We start from the raw sequence: 19,080 nt of genomic DNA on the forward strand, positions 1-19,080 counted from the left end.
ATCCATTTAGGAATGGTGCAGAAATGGCCTGGCTCACTATGCAGCTGTGTTGTGATTTAACCCCAACCAGCAACTAAGGACCATGCAGCTGCTCACTCACCACCCGCCCCCCCCCCCCCCCCCCCCCCCCCCCCCCGTGGGATGTGGGAGAAAATCAGGAAAAGAAGTAAAACTTGTGGATTGACATAAGAACCGTTTAATAGAACAGAAAAGAAGAAATTAACAATGATAATGATAACACTAATAAAATGACAACAGTAGTAATAAAAGGATTGGAATATACAAATGATGCGCAGTGCAATTGCTCACCACCCGCTGATCGATGCCCAGTTAGTTCCCTGAGTGGCCATCCCCCCTGCCCCCCACTCCCCCCAGTTTACATACTAGGCATGACATCACATGGTATGGAATACCCTGTTGGCCACTTTGGGTCAGCTGCCCTGGCTCTGTCCTGTGCCAACTTCTTGTGTTGAAAAATCCTTGACTTTAGACTAAACACTGCTTAGCAACAACTGAAAACATCAGTGTTATCAACATTCTTCGCATACTGAACTCAAAACAGCACCTTACCAGCTACTAGGAAGACAATTAACTCTATACCAGCTGAAACCAGGACAAGCTGTTTTAAAAATAACAGTTCTGTACAAATGAGAATGAACTTTGGCAACTGAACTTCTGCATCCATGTACTAGAGAAAAATGCAATATAGTGTTTAACTTCTATAAAGAGGCAATTATGAAGAAACGTGGAGTCTATTTAGTGGGAGTTTAAAATGAGTACGTAAAGAGAAAATGCTTGCAGGTTATGAGGGACTCTCCAATACTTGGAGCTGATTGCACATGTATGCCACTGGTGAAAACATTCTAAGGGAGTGAACACCCTCCAAAAATGGGATAAAACTTTATTTAATTGTTTTTATTTAAAAATAAATCCAAGGGTGGGTAAATAGAAGACTAAAGAGCTTCTGGAGGTTAAAAGAAAAATAAAATCCAGAACCCAACCATTATTTAAAAAGTACTTGTCATGTCCCACTAAGGAGAATGGAAAAGAGTGAGAGCCTAGCAGGCTTAGAAGTAAGCTTTGATAAGAAAGATTGAAAAATTATCTTGAGGGAATTACTTTAAGTAATTATTTTGAGTTTGCTAAAAGCATAAAACCAGGAGTTAAACTCCTTGGAAGCAAGAAGACTGCAGGAATGTGGTGTTGAAAAAACATGATCAAGGTATAATTAGAGCATTTAGGAAAGATAAGTGCATGCCAGAAGCACTAATGAACTATTTGCATTAATATCCTCTATAAATGAGGTCAGAGTGATTCTTTTGCATGAGCCATTATTTACAGGGAATAAGTGAAAAACTATCTCAAGTTAATAGTGTCAGTAAAATCAATTTTAGCTTCAATTTATAGAAATCCATTATTTTAAAAAGAAACTTTGGATTTTAGATGAATAGTAACAAATGACTAAAACCGAATGGTCCTCATTTAAGTGGTCTGAAAGAAGTCAAGTGTGGCATGCTGAACTATGAACTGCTGAGTGTAGTTATTCATCCCGAGGAACGGAAGATGGCAAGTATAATGGCAATCTTTAAAATGAAAACAGAGGGCAGGAGTAAATGGTTATTTTTTATTATAATAGGAGGTTACCAGTGGATTCATCAGGAATCTCTTCTTTTCAACTCATACATAAACCATCTGGAGTAAGGGATACTTTATGACCTGACAATTTGTTATTGTTACATAATTATTCAGGGCTGTCAAAAATAGAGGTCACTGTAAATTGTAGAATTTCAAAATATAAAGCTGGGATTTTTCTAACATTGTGAAACTGTCCCGATCCAATGTTGGGGAAGGTTTCGATATGATCCCAAGAGCGAGATTAAGACACAAACGAGGTCAAATGCCGTATAGTCAAAATAGCCTTTATTATCAAAAGTATCAAAATTGGAAAACGGTGGCAATAGGATAGAATGGAAGAAAAGGTAGAAATCAAGCAAGCAGTTGGGATAGGATTGCTAGGATAGTCACCACCACGGATCCAGCGGCGTCCCGTTGGTCCTCAATCTTCAGTTCTTTGGTGGTGAAGAAGGCTGCCCACAGCTTGTCTCTATGGGTTTTTATAGGGCATATTTCAATGATGTCATGCGCTGCAGGTTTCGTTTATCACATGACCTTCACGTGATCAACACCAGATCAGCTCCAGCCGGTTTCCTCCCCTGGATGTCTCAATGGCCTGGTAATCGTCCTTATGGACAGAGGAGTGTCCTGCTTAAACAGGCCATCTTAGAGACAAAGGGCTTGAGATAAGCAGTTCACAGTTCCTTGAGATGATGGTCCAGTCCCTCACACCTAACAATCTTTGAGGCAAATGGTTCAGGATAACAATTCAGTCTCTTACAGAAACTTATATCTGAACTGATTCTTAAGATTCACTTAAGTCTCTGGAGACACGTACATATTTTAGTGGTGTGAGTCATCTGTCCTATTTTGAATGCCATCTGAAAGACATTATGGGTATAAAAGGAATTAAGATGTCTATCTCAGACACAGGAGATTATGCTGTAGACCTCTCAAATAAGGAGAAAGAGATCCCACCACAGGTACTGAGGCAATAAATTCACGTGAAAGTCAGGGTTGATGAATGTAAAATGATGGTAATAGTGAAGCTGAGTGAAGCCATAATTGCGCATATACTACATGAGGCTGTTACTGCTTGATTTGAGAGTCATTGCAAGTCTGCAAACATCGTCTCAGTGCTGGTGTGATTAAAAAAAGAAACAGAATTTTGGAGATTGTGAAAAAAGGGAATTTAGGACCAATTTAAAACATATAAGGCTACTATAGTGCACCCATGGTGCACCCATAGCTTTAATGCTACCCAAGCTTATAAAGCATATCCTGTGATCAAAGGCACAGAATGGTGGCCATCTGAAGAAAACCTAAGTAAGCAAAATTTCTTCAGCCTGTGGGGGAGAAAAGGTAGCTGGTAGACTAGAACACACAATTAGCATATAAGTTCAATAGAAAACAACTGGTTTTGTTTCTCATATGTGAAGTGGTCACAGAGCAGAATTTAGCATGAAGGAGGGTTTTGGTGTTTGGGGTTTTTTTCAGTGAAGAAGGAAATTGTAGAACTTGCACTGTAGCACATGAGATGCTGTGGAGGCCTTAACTGTGAGTGGGAGGAAAAAAGATGCAGCTACTCTGAAGTACAGTTGCATGGGTAGATATTAAATAGGGAGATCTAGATAGGCTGTTGGCTCAGGATTTCCACAGTGAAATGCTGAGAGCTGCAAGTGGTTAGTAGAACTGTCAGTTCTGCATGCTTTGTTTATGCTTTTCCCCATACGTTTTAGCCATTGCTGGAGATTGATTTTGCAACATAAAATGATCACACTGGGTTAGTGAGTGGCGGAGTTTATGTTCCAATTTAAAGGCTTCTTTTTTTTTCTTTTTTAGGTTTAAGGATAAAATGTCTTAATAATGTTACAAGAAAGTGTTGTGTTTCCTAGCTTACGCAACTGCTTTATTTTTGTTTGGGAAGGCTCTGAAGTTCCTACTGACTTCAGTAAGCTTTGGGTCAGATGCTATGTACTGTGTTTCTTTTTTGCTACTAGGCAAAGATGCACTACATCACATTATTTTGTTAGAACAAGTTTCTTGAATGAATAGCTAGGTCTTGACTAATCTTTTAAGATTGAGCCATATCATTTATTTACTAGGTAAGTGTGCTGGAGCATGTGCTCAAAGTAGATGTTTTTGTCCATTACTGTTGCAATGGATTTTTAGTTGTCCAAATTTCAATTCATGGTACTGAAGTCCTCCAGTCCCATTGTTACCGAAATCCAGAATAAAAGTCCTTAACAGCAATGAGAAGTTAAGAAGCAGGAACTTTGTTTATTGCAGCGCTGGGGACGCAGGGGATCGCTCCTCCAAAGGCATGTCCAACTTAGTATCAAAATCCATCAGTGTTTATAGACTTTTTCTGTCAGGTCATTGTTACATAAGCTCTTTACGTAAAAATGCATACTATGCTCGCTCTTTATAATGATTGGTCCTTTGATTATATAACTATCAATATTCTTATTTAAAAACCAATCATTGGTCAGTTACACTTAGCTCTACTGATTGGAATCTTCGATACTCAAATTAAGATGGGAAGGGTAAGGGGGTTTCCAAGCAGCAAACTGGTGTCCATGATGGTTTCCTTAGTTTCTTGAAACAAAACATAGAAAAAACAGTAAATTCCTGGTGAGGTTTCTGTGGTTAGCTATTTCAAACTTTAACAATGTTAAGGTTCCTATAGTCACACATAACACAGTTCCTAGAGTTTCTATGGCTACATTTCGAACTTAACAATCCTATACATTATGCTTCACAATCTTACTTCTTAATCAAACCTAACTCTTCCATGTGATTGAATTCTGATTTCTTTACCAGAATATTTGCAACACCATGCAATGTCACATTTAGGTTTTGAAGGTATTTTTGTCTGGCTTTCATAGAAAGAAGCACCATAGATGTCAGTTCTTCTCCGTTAAAATATGAAATGCTTTTCTCTATTAAAATATGAAAAGCTTTTAATGCTCTGTTAAAATATGAAATGTAGTTTCTGAACAGGTGATTCCCAGCTCTTGTCACCACAAAATGTGATGGTCTTCCCCAGATGGTGATTGTTTCTTGATCCTTAATTAAGAAACTGGCTCCTAGGCATCCTGAATTTTCCATGTCTTCAGAATGCATTCTTGTGCACAGCAATAGAGGATCAGTATTAGCACAGCAGTCTGAAAAATTTGGGTGTGATCACAGATATTCTAGGTGGTTTCCTTTTGTACTTTATAAACCTATACTACAGAGAGTATCTGTATTATGATCTGGGGCTCAGTGAGCCAATCTTCAAAAATCTTGCATCTCTTCTAAGTGGATTCAGCAAAACGTTTTATATCCAGCAGGAAGTCTAGCAACCACACCTCTTTTGTCAGTTTTAGTTTGATAGCATAGTACAGAAATTTGATGCATATGAGTTACTTTCTCTTTGTGCCTTCATTTGAGAAGTGGAAAAAATATCCACAAAATGAATCTGTCATCTTTCAGAAGAGCGGTGGGAGGAAACTGCTGAAAGTCTATAAATGATACTCTACCTAGGATGGGAGAAAGGAGATCCTATCCCTTAAATTCTGTTGAATAATTTTATTCATCTTATCAGTCTGAACTGCCTTTGTTGAATGATTATTGTGATATTCTAGGAGTGGCTACTGGGATAGAAGAAGTTATCCACTGTAGACAAGGCAGTTGCTTTTAAAGAATGAAATATAGGGTATATTTTTACCACAACCTTCCTATAAGCATCTCTATTGCACAATTGCGTCTCATTACAGTGGTGTTTTTGCTTCCATAAGTTCTAATGTCAAATCTGATGCCAACATAATTTGTGGGAAAACAAATTTTTGACGGGTGGCTCACCCTTTGGTTCAGCTGGATGCCTCTTTTCAGCTGAATGAAAAAAAACCAAACCAACCAAAATTTGTTTGAATTACCAAAAACAATTTTTTTTTTTTTTTATCTGTTGCATTTGTTAGTTGTCTTAAAATTTCTGGCTGCTCAGCCAAGTAAAAAGAAAAGTTAGACTACAAATTTAAGGAGCTGCTGCTACCATAATATAGCCAAATATGTCTGGGTTTTTTTGTTTGTTTGTTTAGAGCTTCTGTCTTATGGTCAGATTATATTTTTCCATATTGTCTATAATCATATTCAGTCCAGTGAATGTTCAGTGTCTGGCAGCAACGTGGCTCTCCAGTCCTTACAACTCTTTGGTTATGCAGTGTGATGACCCTTATTGCCACCTTTAATCCAATGCGAATTTACCAATGTGAACAGAGGAGCCTCAACCCTCCCTGTCTTTATCCCCCCAGTCTTGTGCAGTGTGTTTGCTCCTACTTGCGTGATGTGTTGGACCAGCCAGCAGTGTAATTCCCCATGCGGTTGTGGCTGTGGCCAGCTGTGGTTACCGCTAAGCATATAGACTACAGCACTGTTATTTCCTTCGTGGATTTTCCCAGGGCTTTTATCACTTTCCCAGACTATGCCAAAAAGAAAATTCCAGTCATGTGGCTGTTGAGGATGGAGGAAATGGGCACTGCTCTCACGAATGGGAACAGAATGAGAAAGACCAGCATATTTTCCGGCTTTTACACAGCTGAACGCTCTGCTCCACATGAATGTTACTTTCCCAATATTCAGTGGTTTAATGGTATTTCAAATGATACACAGGCTAGTTGTTCTGAATCTCTGAAGATAATTACATAATTGCAGTTTTGTAAAGGGAGTAGGGGATGTTGAAAGATACAATTCATAAAAGGATTTACTTTCTTAAAAGGGACTTGGAAGAAATGTCAGTACGTAGACCCAAAATCTCTATCCATGAAACCTCTGGCTAATCCCATTGGCAAATGAAGGTCTATATAATGTTACCTCATGCCTGACTCCCACTCAGATTCACAGACTAAACATCTGATGTGGTCAAGCCATACTTGTCCTTACAAGTCTTTTTTCCATGTGTAAAGTTTCCTTTTCTGAAGAGCTCCATGAGATTAGGTGGAGCGAATATGCCATCTACTTGCTATTTGTTCACCTGTTGAGCCTATGTTTTAAATTTAGATAAAAAGCAAATTCTGATTTATCATTCCTTTCTTGACCATTCTTCTTTTTCTAGGCATGGTTCTAATACAACCTTGTTGTACTTGAGGCTTTTATTTCCTGTTACTTTTTGGCTTCTGTTTGAAGCAGGTTGATGTAGACATCAGTTACCTCAGTTTGAAATACAGCCTCTCCCACAGTTGTCCCATGTATGCTGTTATGTCAAATTTATAAATATCAGGAAAAAGCCCCAAATTTTTAATTTTCAGTGGTGAAAAAGCTTTTTTTAAACAAAAATTAAAAACCCAACACTAATCTTTTTGATATACAGAAAAAAGCAGCCTTAAAGTCCGATTCTTTCATATTTCACTGTTACACCTAAAGAAAAAAAAACCTGTTTGAAGTTACTGTATTTCTACTTTTTACTTTCTTCAGCTTTGAAAGCAGATGGGGTTCTCAATGCTACAGAAGCATGACTATAGGATACAAAAAAGTCAACAAAATATTTGAAAACTGATTTCCCCCCCCGCCAGTATAGAGTACAAATATGTGCGAAGTCTTAGGTTTTCACTACTGATAGCTTTAAGTACTCTGTGTGTAGTTCCTTCTGCCCTTGACTGTTCTGAGTAGTTCCATTTTCCCAAGTTCATGCTGCTAAGACTTACGTAATCCTTTCACTTATGTCAATAGATGCTTGTGGGTGTATAGAGACTGATTTCTAGAACATTACCTCAATAGAAATTACCTTCTATTTGTATGCATAAATTCTCCTAAGGCTTTTTTTTTTCTTTTTTATTGTGTTTTACTAAAAGTGAGAATAATTTGTGTTGTTCATCAGACCATTTAAATTTTGTCCATAAACTCATTTTATTTAAAAATCTCTGCAGTAATCCATAACACAAATTTAAGCAGTGAAAAATACAGAACTACATTAGTAATGCTGACCTTCATTTATGGGTTTACTGGAGAGGTATGCTGGTATTACAGGTTTGCAAAAAGGGAATTTGCATGTTGCCTTTCCTTGGTTCTGAAGTCTGTAAAATGGAAAATTGCTTTCAGCCTTATCGTTTTTACTTGCTGTGCAAACCTACCTGTTGAACATCTTCACGTTTCCATCACCATAAACCAAAACAATAGCCTAGAAAAATTTTAAAAGCTAAAGTGAAAAATGCAGGTTGTTGCTGCTGCTACTATTATATAATAAACCTTTCTTTCTTCATACGGTGAAGACATTCTAGCACAGTATTTAATAGACATGGTAAAACTCTAACAAAGCTCTGGTGCACTGTTGCTTTTTACATTTACTTAAAGATCTAAGCATGTGCATGGTTTGCTGTAAAAAAAAGAATATGAAAACCCAAGAGAAAATAATTTCAAACACCTTGTTCTGCGTTGCGCTACATTTCGGTTCAATGCGCTAAACTTTCTGTGTATATTGTGTGGACACAAAGTTAAAGCTGTTTCTGCATGTGCAAACAAAGCAACAGCAGTGACAGCTGGATTAGGAAAGAAAGCCTGGGAATGGGAGGAACTTTGTAGATGCAGCCCATATTAAATGTCTGTGTGAGCATTTGGTATTCCTGAATTATGTTAAAATTACTAGATGTGTTGCAAGTGAAGACTTGTGCAGGACAGTCTTTTCTAGGCATTAAAATTATGGCCAGGGATAACTGTAAAGTTAAATGCTAATCACATTTTTAATAGCAGAATTCTGTGGCTGAAGCTATTTTGTTTGGGTTACATTTCATTTCACTGACTCGCATATAAAGTTTTTATCTGTCATAATAACCAATTATAGCAAAATCTACAGTTTTCATTTCAAATAACTGAAACAAAAAGGAGCTTGGTCCCAAACCATTGAGCAGTACTCTGCTGTCTGTTTATTGCTTGACTTCTGCTCGAAGGTAGTCCTGAACTACCTTGCGTATCAACATAATTCATAATATTTTCCTGTCAGTGACACAGGCCTCAAAAGCATTCTGTGCATTGATATGTTAAAATCCTTTGACGCTATGTGTTTAAAATACTATTTATTTCACTGGGATGATAAGTTTGGGAAATGCCTATATGCTGAATTGTATGTTGAATTAAACCTACACATTCAGATGTCTGTGCTCTTAGGGAGATTAGAGTGGTAATAAAGTTAACATGACAAAATTCTGCCTTGATTTGGCTTAAGCAAATGCTATTTGATATCAGACTGTTTTCTGAGGTGATTTTTGTTGTAAACAATAGGTGCTGAATGCTGAATAAATTTAAATGTGATGAGATGTCTTCATACATCACTCGGGTTTATATTCTAAAATAATAGTTTATTCTTCTTTATTGCAGCTTCCCAAAATAGGAGTACAACATTCCACAAATATTAACTCTGTCATTTAAAGTCGAAGATGTCAGTGTTGCCATGACAATTTAAAACCAAACTGATACATTTTAGAAAATCTATAGACTTTTTTCACAAATTTTCAGAGGAGATGCACTTTTATTAGCTTATATGGAAGTAACTTTAACTATGATTGCATTAGAAAACAGGAAAAGTAGTTCAATAGTTGCATACAAAACGGAACAAAAAATAAGCAGAAAAGTAAGCATACAAAAAAGCTGAAAATAACCCACACTAGAAAGATGCAGGCATATTTTGTTACCATGCTCACATGTTTAATGGAATTTCCTGTTTCATCCCCAAATTTCAGAGGAAATTTAAAGGGGGGTGGAAGTCTACTCAGGGTATTATATAGGAATAATCCATGATGATTAGGAGTTCTGTGTCTTGAGGTTTACTTTCAGTATCACAATGGTACTAAATTCTTTAGTAGGGCTTTCTTTCCACAGGGCGCACCTAAAGAGCAAGGAATAGCAGCAGAGGGAGAGATAAGAGACACAACACACAGCACACTTCAGATGGAGTGTGTCGGCAGCCAGCAGTGTATAAGACTCCAGGGGTTTTACTTTGGAATAAGAAAAACAGAATCGGTTTAAAACTAAGCTGTGAGATACAGTTCCAGCAATCCGAACACGTGTCGGCAGAAAAATGAGTGTGACCCTGGAGTGTACCTTGCACAGATCTAGAAGAGTTACTTTAGGAGATAGCCCCATGCCAAGGTGCCTGATGGCTTCAGTAACATAAAAAATGAAAAAAAGACATCAGTTATTTTATGAACAGAATGTTACATAATGAAATTGTTCATGTAATGTATTCATATTATTCATGGTAATTATCATGTTAAGGATTTCATCAGCAAATACAACATTGCAATTTTTCCCTCTCAAATCATTCTCATTTATGCATAGTCAGATGCTGATGTCTTTATGAATTCCTGTGCTGAATGGTTAAAGATTTCTCTCCTTTTCTTGGGTTTTGGCCACATTTGCACTGTATTTGAGCTGTCCAGATAAGAGCCCAAAGGGTGATCTGCTCCTGAGAGAAATTTGGATGCCTTCCCTGCCTCCTGTTTAAATATTTGTGTATTACAGGCTTTTCTTGGCCAGGGCAAGCAAAACTGTGATGCTGTCTCTGTTGGGTAAACCAAAACTGCATCCTGGCTGTAGAAAATGGATCCCATGTCAGATGGATGGTAGGAATTTCACAGTTGCACAATTACTCTGTGAGGTGTAGGAGGCTATGTCATTTTGCCTGGTGCTGAGAATCCTAAAGCTGCCTGTGTGTTCTCTGGCTAATCAGTCCTTGCCAAAAGAGAAGGGGAAGTTGGAAAATAGAGAGTGCATACAAAGGAGGAATGTGGCAGATGAACCCAGAACAAAAAAGTGAAATGGGAAAGAGAAGGCAAGGGACTGCAGAGATGATCTGTCTTGAGAGCACATCAGTTTACGTCAGCTCTTGGTTTTGGCCAGTGTCTTGTAGAAACAAGGACTTCAGGTACATTGCCTTTATAGATGTCTGAATTTCATGTATTAACTTTAGGAAGTTCAGTGATGTTTTGTGGGACATGCCAACTTAAAACTATATAGCACAGTGACTTCCTGCTTCTTTCCGATCTCTGTGCAGCAGCTGAAATACAGCGAGGGCAATACCGAGCAGTATCAGGCATGGTGAGGGAATTAAATACAGAACTCCAGAATGCATTTGACTTTCATGTTTAACAGGTGTGATGCTTCAACTGATGCAGAACAGCAGCTTTCCAGCAACTCTAATACATTAGCATAGTTCCTTCTTTGGATTTGTACTAGCTATGTCTTTTGTATGGAAGATGATGTGTATGAAAGAAATCAGTTTTTAAATGATTACTTGCTTTCCTACTGGCATTTTTGAGAACTCTCTCTTCTTGTTCTTTCAATTCCTGGTTAATTTTTTTGGAGAGTTTTTGTTATAGCCAAATAATGCAATTGGCAGAACACACTGTGCACCTTAGTATAAAAATAAGAGTATAAATTTTTGGAAAGAGAATTTCTGTTTTCTTCTCAAATAACTTTTCAAAAAGGCCAATATTTAGAGTAGCAGTTGAAGAGTGCTCTGTAGTCTGCCATGGTAGCAGCTATGTTTTATTTTATTTCACTTCTGACACAGTTCAGATGTTTGGCATTTGTAAGATTCGAGGGAAAATCATATTTAAGGAATTATGCCCTTAAAAAAAAAGTTTGGTTTTTTTTTTGTTGTTGCTGGCAAAGAATGCGTTAGTGACGTTCATTGCTACTATTCCAGTATTGAAGACTAAATGTCTTTAGTGGCTTTTTGTTTGTTTTTAAGGCAGAAAACATTGCTGCATGCATTTTCCTACTTGTATTCATATCATATCTTGTTTCAGTAGGAATACACAATTCTTGCTGGATGATATTTTTGCTTGTTTTTAGGTTTCTGTACTTTCTGAGCTGTTTCAAGGTATGTTGGAAGGACACTTGTTGCAATATGGGTTGCAAAGAATTTCTTATTCCGTTCATGACTGTAGTTTCTAGAGGTGGAAATATATCCCATTTTAACACTCCTTTAAAGTCATCTAAAGGATGTGATAAAACATGGCAAGAAATCAAGATTCAGGGTGTCACGTCCCAATTTCTCAGGACGATGACTCAGGTTAGCTGATTCCCAAGTCAGGGTTAAGGTGAAACGACACCAGGGATCCTTTAACTCACAAAACTCAATTTTTATTTGCTCACCATCAGAATTGGTATGCTCACAACAAAAATTGGCATGAAACTATGTCAGTAAACTGTGTAACATGTTCTAACCATACATCACCAAACATACACTACAGGCCTTGCTTATTTGGGGATCAGTTCAGGGAAGACAATAAGGAGAGCCCTCCCATTGAGTCACAAGGTTCAGAGCGGACCCCCTTGCTTTCTAGACTCCTTCTCAGCAAGGAGCCTAGGGGCGGCTGGATCTGCTCCTAGTCCCAGACTTGGTCAATGCTTTATGTCTAAAGGGATGAGGTGTAGGGATTACGGGAAAGGAAAAGGGAAAGAGAGAGAGAAAAGACAAAGATTTCACCAGTTCTGGATCCAGTGTTGGTTCAGTCAGCTGCGGGGTCCAGTTCTGGTGGGTGCATGCATGTGGGGCTTCAGTTTGTGTCCTTTTATCATCCTTGCCCCTCCTTTGGGTGGGCACTTGAACTCATTGGGCTAATTAGGTAGCCTTTGGGCCAAGGTCTTGGTGGTCTTTTGGGGAGTAGCTTCCCCTTCTCTGCCGATGTGATCTTTGGCCATACATGGTGAGCTGCCCCATTCAGCACACCAGAACTAGGAGCTGTGCACCCTCCAGCGTGCCTTCCCCCTCCTGTTGCTGATGGGCTTCTTCTCACCTATGGTTCCTTGCTAGGCAGAGTTCGTTGTTATGCTGGTAGTCGTTAAGCAGAGCTTGCCCCACCACAATGTTTGAGACATTAACTCCTTCAGTCTCTCACACAGGGACAAGGTGATCATCTATAACTTGGTCTCTTTGTCTCAGAACTGCAATATAATGGCACTGTGCATTGATGTGACTTCCAATTTGAATAAAGGTCTTGTAAACTTATCTGTAAAGGTGTGAAAAAGGGGAAAAAACCCCCAACTCCTCATTTTTTCACTTTATCCTTGTCTGTTTTTCTTCAGCAAGGGAAGGGTACAGTGCTTGGAAGAGCATCCAATTGGACATGAGTTATTAATGACTAAGCTTTTTTTTTTTATTGCACAAGCAGATTGAAATGTTTAAAGTAACTTTTTTCTTAGACCCTGCTTATTTCAAGCACTTATTTAATGTCTTTGAAGCCGGGGGTTGGTTTCTTGAACTGCCTTGCATTCCTTCTTATCTTCTGTTTATTTGTTAGTATTGCAGTGGGATCTATAATTTTGTTGCTGGTAGACACTCTGTGGTAGAGGTAATCTGAACCTCATCTGTGAATACTCCTCTAAATATCCCTTTACTATGGCTTCTCTCCCCAAAATTCTGCACTGCTACCTACCTTATCTTGTTCCTTTACTTCTTCAAAGTAATCTTACATTTATTTTACTTCCTTCCCCAATGTGCTTCATCTAATTCTGTTGACCAACATATATTACATCTTAAACCAGAAGTGCAATGTTGTTTGGCTCCCATGGCCTCTATCTGTATGAAGAACTCTTCTACACATCTTTATATCCAGGAAAACCCCAAAATTTTGTTTAAGACTCTCCACTGACTTACTCTAGCCTGATGAACAGACCTTGGGTGGGATCCAGGCTGCACTAGGAGCTTACATTGAATGGGTGATACATGCGCATGATTCCACTTATGTATCTAGCCTGTTTAGTAGTATTAGAAGTGAAGGTATTATTTAATCTTTTCCATGGTTTCCCTTCACTTTGAGTTCTTAAAATTTTGAATTCTGAAATACTACTGTTAGATTTCCAAAAAGCACTAGGAGAATTCACTGGTGCAACGGAGAAATCTTTCTCACCATTCTTTTGGGTGACTCCAACTTTTGCCAATAGCTGGTTGGTTGGTTTGGGTTTTTTCCCCTTTTCCTTTTTTTTATTGCATTTGTAGCTTGTTGTTTGAAGTCTTCTAAATTGTGCTTGTTTTCATTAACTCCACTCAAGGTCATGTTTTGGTCTTTATATTGCTTCAGACTTACTCATAGGTTTGAGTCATTGAATTATGAATATTTTTTCATATTGCATCAAACATGATGCAGAAGAGTACAATTCCTGAAGAACAGCAACATAATCTCTTTTTGGTCTTACTGAATTACCATTTGAAATGTAGTGATCTTCTGTTGGTCATGACTGTACCAGGAGAAACCAAATCTGGTCTTTAGACAGCACTTACTTTAATAAAGTTTAGTGCTTTTTAGGTGAGCATTCTGGTTTGGGTCCCAGATGTCTCATAGTATACAGCACTTTATCCACTGTTTAAGAAAGGCACAATCCAGCCTGTTTATTAAGATGAATATTTATTTCATCACAAGAGGACCTGTTGAGTATTTCTAAGGTATTCTGAAAAGTACTATTATTTAAAAGGTCATGCATAACAAACCAGGAATTTCCACGACTACTACTAAGTGCAAGCAGAGCAAAATAGTAATGGTATTCTGTGCTGCATGTGATATTCCTGATAGCCAAGGTGTTTTGATTTCCGCTCTTTTTTAGTCTGCCAGCTGTCTTGTTTCATATGTATTTGCATTCTCATGGTAGACTTTTTTTATTTAAAAAGAAACCCAAAGAAAATAGTGAGCCTTTAATTCTGGTAGTAACAAGTGGTGCCATTCTGTAGGTAGTGCTTATTGCAGTTTCTTCTACTGAAGCTCTAATTTCGCCTTTCTTATGCTTATATAACAGAAGAACAGAGACTTGATTTTTGTCACCCATACCACTAAATATTTTTTCTAAAGGTCAGGAATCTCCTGTTTATTTTAATTACAGAATTACAGCATTGCAATAAAACAGAACAAGAATGGAGTTGAACTCCTGAACTGTTGATTTTCGTCTGCAGTGGCTTCCAGTAGGAAGTGCACATAAGCAGTTAAATGTATTCTAGCTAAATAAAGTAATATTAAGGAGGTTGCTTCTCAGTTGTTTGGTAGTGAAAGTACTGAACATATTCAAAATAAGCTATTGGTCTGTGTTAGAGAATCGCAGTATTCAGGAAAAGCAAGAGCTGTTGTCTGGTTTTTTGTGGGGGAAGTTATTTATCTACCCTACAAAATAAGTCTTAATTTGTTTTAATATCAGATTATCTACACAAACTACACCTGGGATATTTGGAAGATTTTCTTTTATTTGGAGACCGTGCTTCAATTATGATTGTATGACTTCCAAATGCCTTCAGTTAGCATTAGTCCTTTGCTATGGCTACCCCAGTCAGTATTGTGAAATATATTAGGATTTGTTGTGAAGACACTTCTGCCATTTTTTTAGCAATTCTTGGAGAAAAACTACTCATACATAAGTCTGCCAAGACTCTGAAGGATCAGCACCTCCAATATCAAGAAATCTGTATAGTGTACTGGTTTTTTTTCTCTCCCTGTCATTTTGATCAGGAGATTACTGAAACTATTCAAGGTAAAATTACAGTCAAGTATGGCATAAAAGTGTTGCAGCACTGGGATTTAATTTAAAGAGAAAAACTTGAAAAAAAATCTTTTGAATGCTTTTTACATTTGCTTTAGCTATACGTGTTGAATGTTTGATATTAATGGCACATAATTTTAAAGTCGTTTTTTTAAGTAGAGCAGCCAAAGCAGAAAATGGAGAAATACTTTCCTAAGTCCTTTAAAAAGTTAATCTTTACAATCAAGACTTGCGAAGTCTTGATTTAGGGAAGATGTCAGGGGATTTGTTTGTAATCAAAATAAAAAAAAGATTGTTAAAGCCTAATGCTACATATATATTAAAAAAGTGTTCTGTGAGTTGTGAAGCTTAGTGAATTCTACTGTCATCTGGGTTTGAGTCCCATGACCCCTGTAATTTTCTTGCTTTCGTTTCCGTTCATTGTCTTTTGCTGCTATTGCCGTAAGCCCACCTTCTTACCCTGTCTCCTCCTACCTTGCGTCAACTTTAGTTACTCCAGTTCCTATCTACAGACTCCATCCCTCCTAAATATCGTTTAGGTGAGATGTATCCGGTTTCTGTGGGTTTCCACTATTAAGGTCCTGTAAGATGCCACTGACCCTCAAGCATGTCTTCATAACAAATTTAGGATTTTCAGAGTTTCCTTTTAAATGTGGCACATTTAACTAAAATGTAGCAGTTAATGAGCAAACAAAAAAAACCTGTGGATCATTGAGCCTTGTTTCTGGTAAAGTGCTAGTTGTGTTTGTTATCCATGTCTAGCAACAGGTGCACTCAAGAAAAACTAAATATTGAAGACAAAGACTGTTTTCTTCACAAAATGGCTTGGTACTGTTCACTTGGTAAGAATAAAAGTTGGCAGGTTTTCACAGAATATGAATATGTGGTGCAGAGTCATGGTCTAGTTATTTCACAGGAGATGATTTAATGGATAATGATAGTCATAATAGGAGGAGTAGGGGGGGAAGACTGAAATAAAATATATGATAATATATGATTTAAAAAATTGTGCATCTATTTAAAGCTGAAGTTTTGTCAGGATAATATTGAAATACCTAGCCCTTAACTTGGGATGGAATATAGTAATATATTATCACTGTTGTCACACATCTATATTTTAATACCTATGCTGTCTAAGATTGTGTATGACTAATCTCAGTAGATGTACCTGATGATTACATGTGCTGCAGATTCCATATGGAAGGAAAGAATGCTACTGCTTACGTACTTTATGCTTTTCTCAATAAAGGATACTACAAAGAGCTAAATATTTTTTCTTGTTTATTTATATATACATGCAATTTTTCTGTGTATCTTTTCAGCTCATGGAAAAAACTGACCGAGAGTACTACACTCTGGATGACATGTTTGTTTCCAAAGCAGCCAAAAGAGCATGCAGTGGGGAAGAGGAAGAAATACAAAGAAGAAAAGCAATACATGAGCACCAGCAGCTTGCTGCACACATGGAAAAGTGCCCATACTGCTTTGATAGCAGTGAACTTCCTAAACATCTTATTATTGCAATTGGCACCAAGGTAAGAAAATAGCAATTTAACACAGATGTAAAAATAAAAAAGGGATAAAGGAAGGCAGTGTTGATGTTAGCATGCCTAAGATTAAGAACAAAATCACTTCTATGAAATGATTTATTGTTCTGCATCTTATTTTCCTTGCCCTTCTGATTGATTTCACAAATTCCTCAAGGGTGAGGGAGGAAAAGATATAAATCTGTCATGAATTTTGAAGCTCATCTTTGATATCAGAACTTCACATTTGTGGATTCGTGGAAGACAGGAGTAATAATAAAAGGTCTGAGTGCAGAGATTAGACTGTAGGTGGATTTGTGGAAGACTAAATCACACTGCACTGAAGGAAGTTTGAACTGTATCTCAATGATATCAAGAAAATTAAGTGTAGAACTCAATTTTTAAGCCTAAAATCCTTTGAAATAGGCAGAAGTTTGATGCGGGGAACTTTCCTGTTTCTGTTAATGCTTTTAAAAGTTGCATAAATATTTGGATTTATAACATCTGAAATGCTTCAATATAGGCTTTTTTGTCATTCTTTCACTAAAGTTTTCATTTATTATTGATGTTTTTAATTTGATTTGAATTTTTTTGTAGGCCAAGTAATTAAATGCATAGATATGTATTATGGTACATTGCATTTATTTTTTTATATAGATAGATTATATATATATAAAAATATATATACATATATAAAAAGTGCATATAGGTGTATATCTGTGTATGTATATAATCTGTGTGTATATATGTGTGTTATATATCTAACATACATATACAGAGATATATCTGTATCTGTATACATTATATATTTTATTAAAAATACATACATACATATGTATTAAAAAATTATTGTAATGGACTAAACAGTGTGATTTCATAATAGTTAGGATACCAGTTGGTCTATACGGCTGATATTACTGCCTTGTTGGTGGAACTGCTCTCTGGATGCTACTAGTTCATTGGAGCTGCTGATGGATAATGGGACATTTTTAAAAAAACACTAAAATTACTGATACCTTGCTGTAATAAGAAGGTAATGGCTTCTATTGGTTTGACTTTAGCAAACAATATATTTCTTAGCCTCAGCAACCAGAAGGTTTTTAATGCTAGAAATATGGGCACTTCAGTTTTTGTTTGCTTTTTATAGGTATACTTGTCTCTACCAAGCAACCAGTCCCTTACTGAAGGTCACTGCCTGATAGCTCCTCTACAGCACCATACTGCAGCCACTCTTTTGGATGAAGACATCTGGGAAGAAGTACAGGTCAGCTGAGAAACTGTCTTATGTTCTAACAGTTTTGTAAAATAATGTTGTTTTGAATGATAATATGCTTGTCATAAGTACCTATTTTCATAATTTCCAGCCTGGCAGCAGTCTTCTGATTCCATGAAGGGGCAGAACATTTTTGCATTATTGATGAAAATTAGTGGTCAGATATTGAAAAAGGGAGATGCAAGGTAAACGCTGAAGAAAAGTTCCCATTTATAAGCACTAGAAAAAGTTGCCTAGAATGCTGCAGAACCTCTGTCGCTGGAGGTCTTTGAAACCAGGTTAGAGGAACATCTTTTGGGGACGATGGAGGTACAGCCGATCTCTTACAGAAAGCGGAATAACTGGCTTCACAGTTAGGATTTCCTTGGGAGTGCCAAGGAAAAGAAAAGGAATGTCAGGGCAGAAAGATCACTTGTTACGAAACAGAAGCTGAAGATACATTGTTTAAATATTTTCAGTTTTTTTTAAGCTAATCTGGGTTTTGGGTGGATGTCAATTGAGCAAGAATGACCTCATTCTTCAAATCACTGAGGTCCCTGTTAGAATGCAATTTCCTACTTTTTTGAAAAGAATTATTAGAATAAAGTGCCAAGCATGATGGGCCATGCTTTCCAATGTCTTATGAAGACATTTTGAAGGTTTTGAGTTCTGTTTTCTTTGGAAAATGAAAGTCGAGGGAGGAACGTAACAAGCTTCTGCCTAAGAGATTGACTGTGATTGTCAGTCCCCCCCCGCTGCTGCCATCAGGATTACTACAAGGGGAAAACAATTTCCCACCTCTTATATCAAAATATTGGAGACTGTTTCATATTAGAGAAAGGCTTCGTTGCTTGCAGTTGCTTAGATTTAAAAACAGGTTAGTTGATGAGTTTGAAATGGTTTAAGTAACATTCGTCTTGGCTCAAGCCTGGCAGATGGATTCTCAGACTTTCCAGATTTGCTCCCTACATTGATTCTCATGGCTGATATAATTTTTATATGGTGTTTCCTAGTAAATTATGCTCCCCACCAGGGAGGAAGGGAAAGGAGTTCTTTTTGTATATGACACAAATACCCATGAAAGTTGGATAAGAAGCAAATAAGTATAACAAGTAGGATCAGGAGGAAAAACAGAGCACGGGGAAAAGTGATAAATATATTTATTCTGTATCTTCTATTTATCCTAAC

At 37.3% G+C, this 19,080-nt stretch overlaps 1 protein-coding gene across 2 annotated transcripts in view; it reads left to right on the forward strand.

Moving 5' to 3' along the window:
- CWF19L2 (CWF19 like cell cycle control factor 2) overlaps nt 1-19,080 on the forward strand; it is a 93,338-nt gene that overhangs the window by 65,594 nt on the left and 8,664 nt on the right. For both annotated transcript variants that reach the window (XM_075050006.1, XM_075050005.1), the window contains 2 exons: nt 16,437-16,649; nt 17,788-17,904. In XM_075050006.1, coding sequence (XP_074906107.1) covers nt 16,437-16,649; nt 17,788-17,904 — 330 coding nt within the window. The remainder of the gene's footprint in view (nt 1-16,436; nt 16,650-17,787; nt 17,905-19,080) is intronic.

The sequence above is a fragment of the Buteo buteo genome, chromosome 18 (genome assembly GCF_964188355.1).
Source record: "Buteo buteo chromosome 18, bButBut1.hap1.1, whole genome shotgun sequence".
Classification (NCBI taxonomy): Eukaryota; Metazoa; Chordata; class Aves; order Accipitriformes; family Accipitridae; genus Buteo; species Buteo buteo.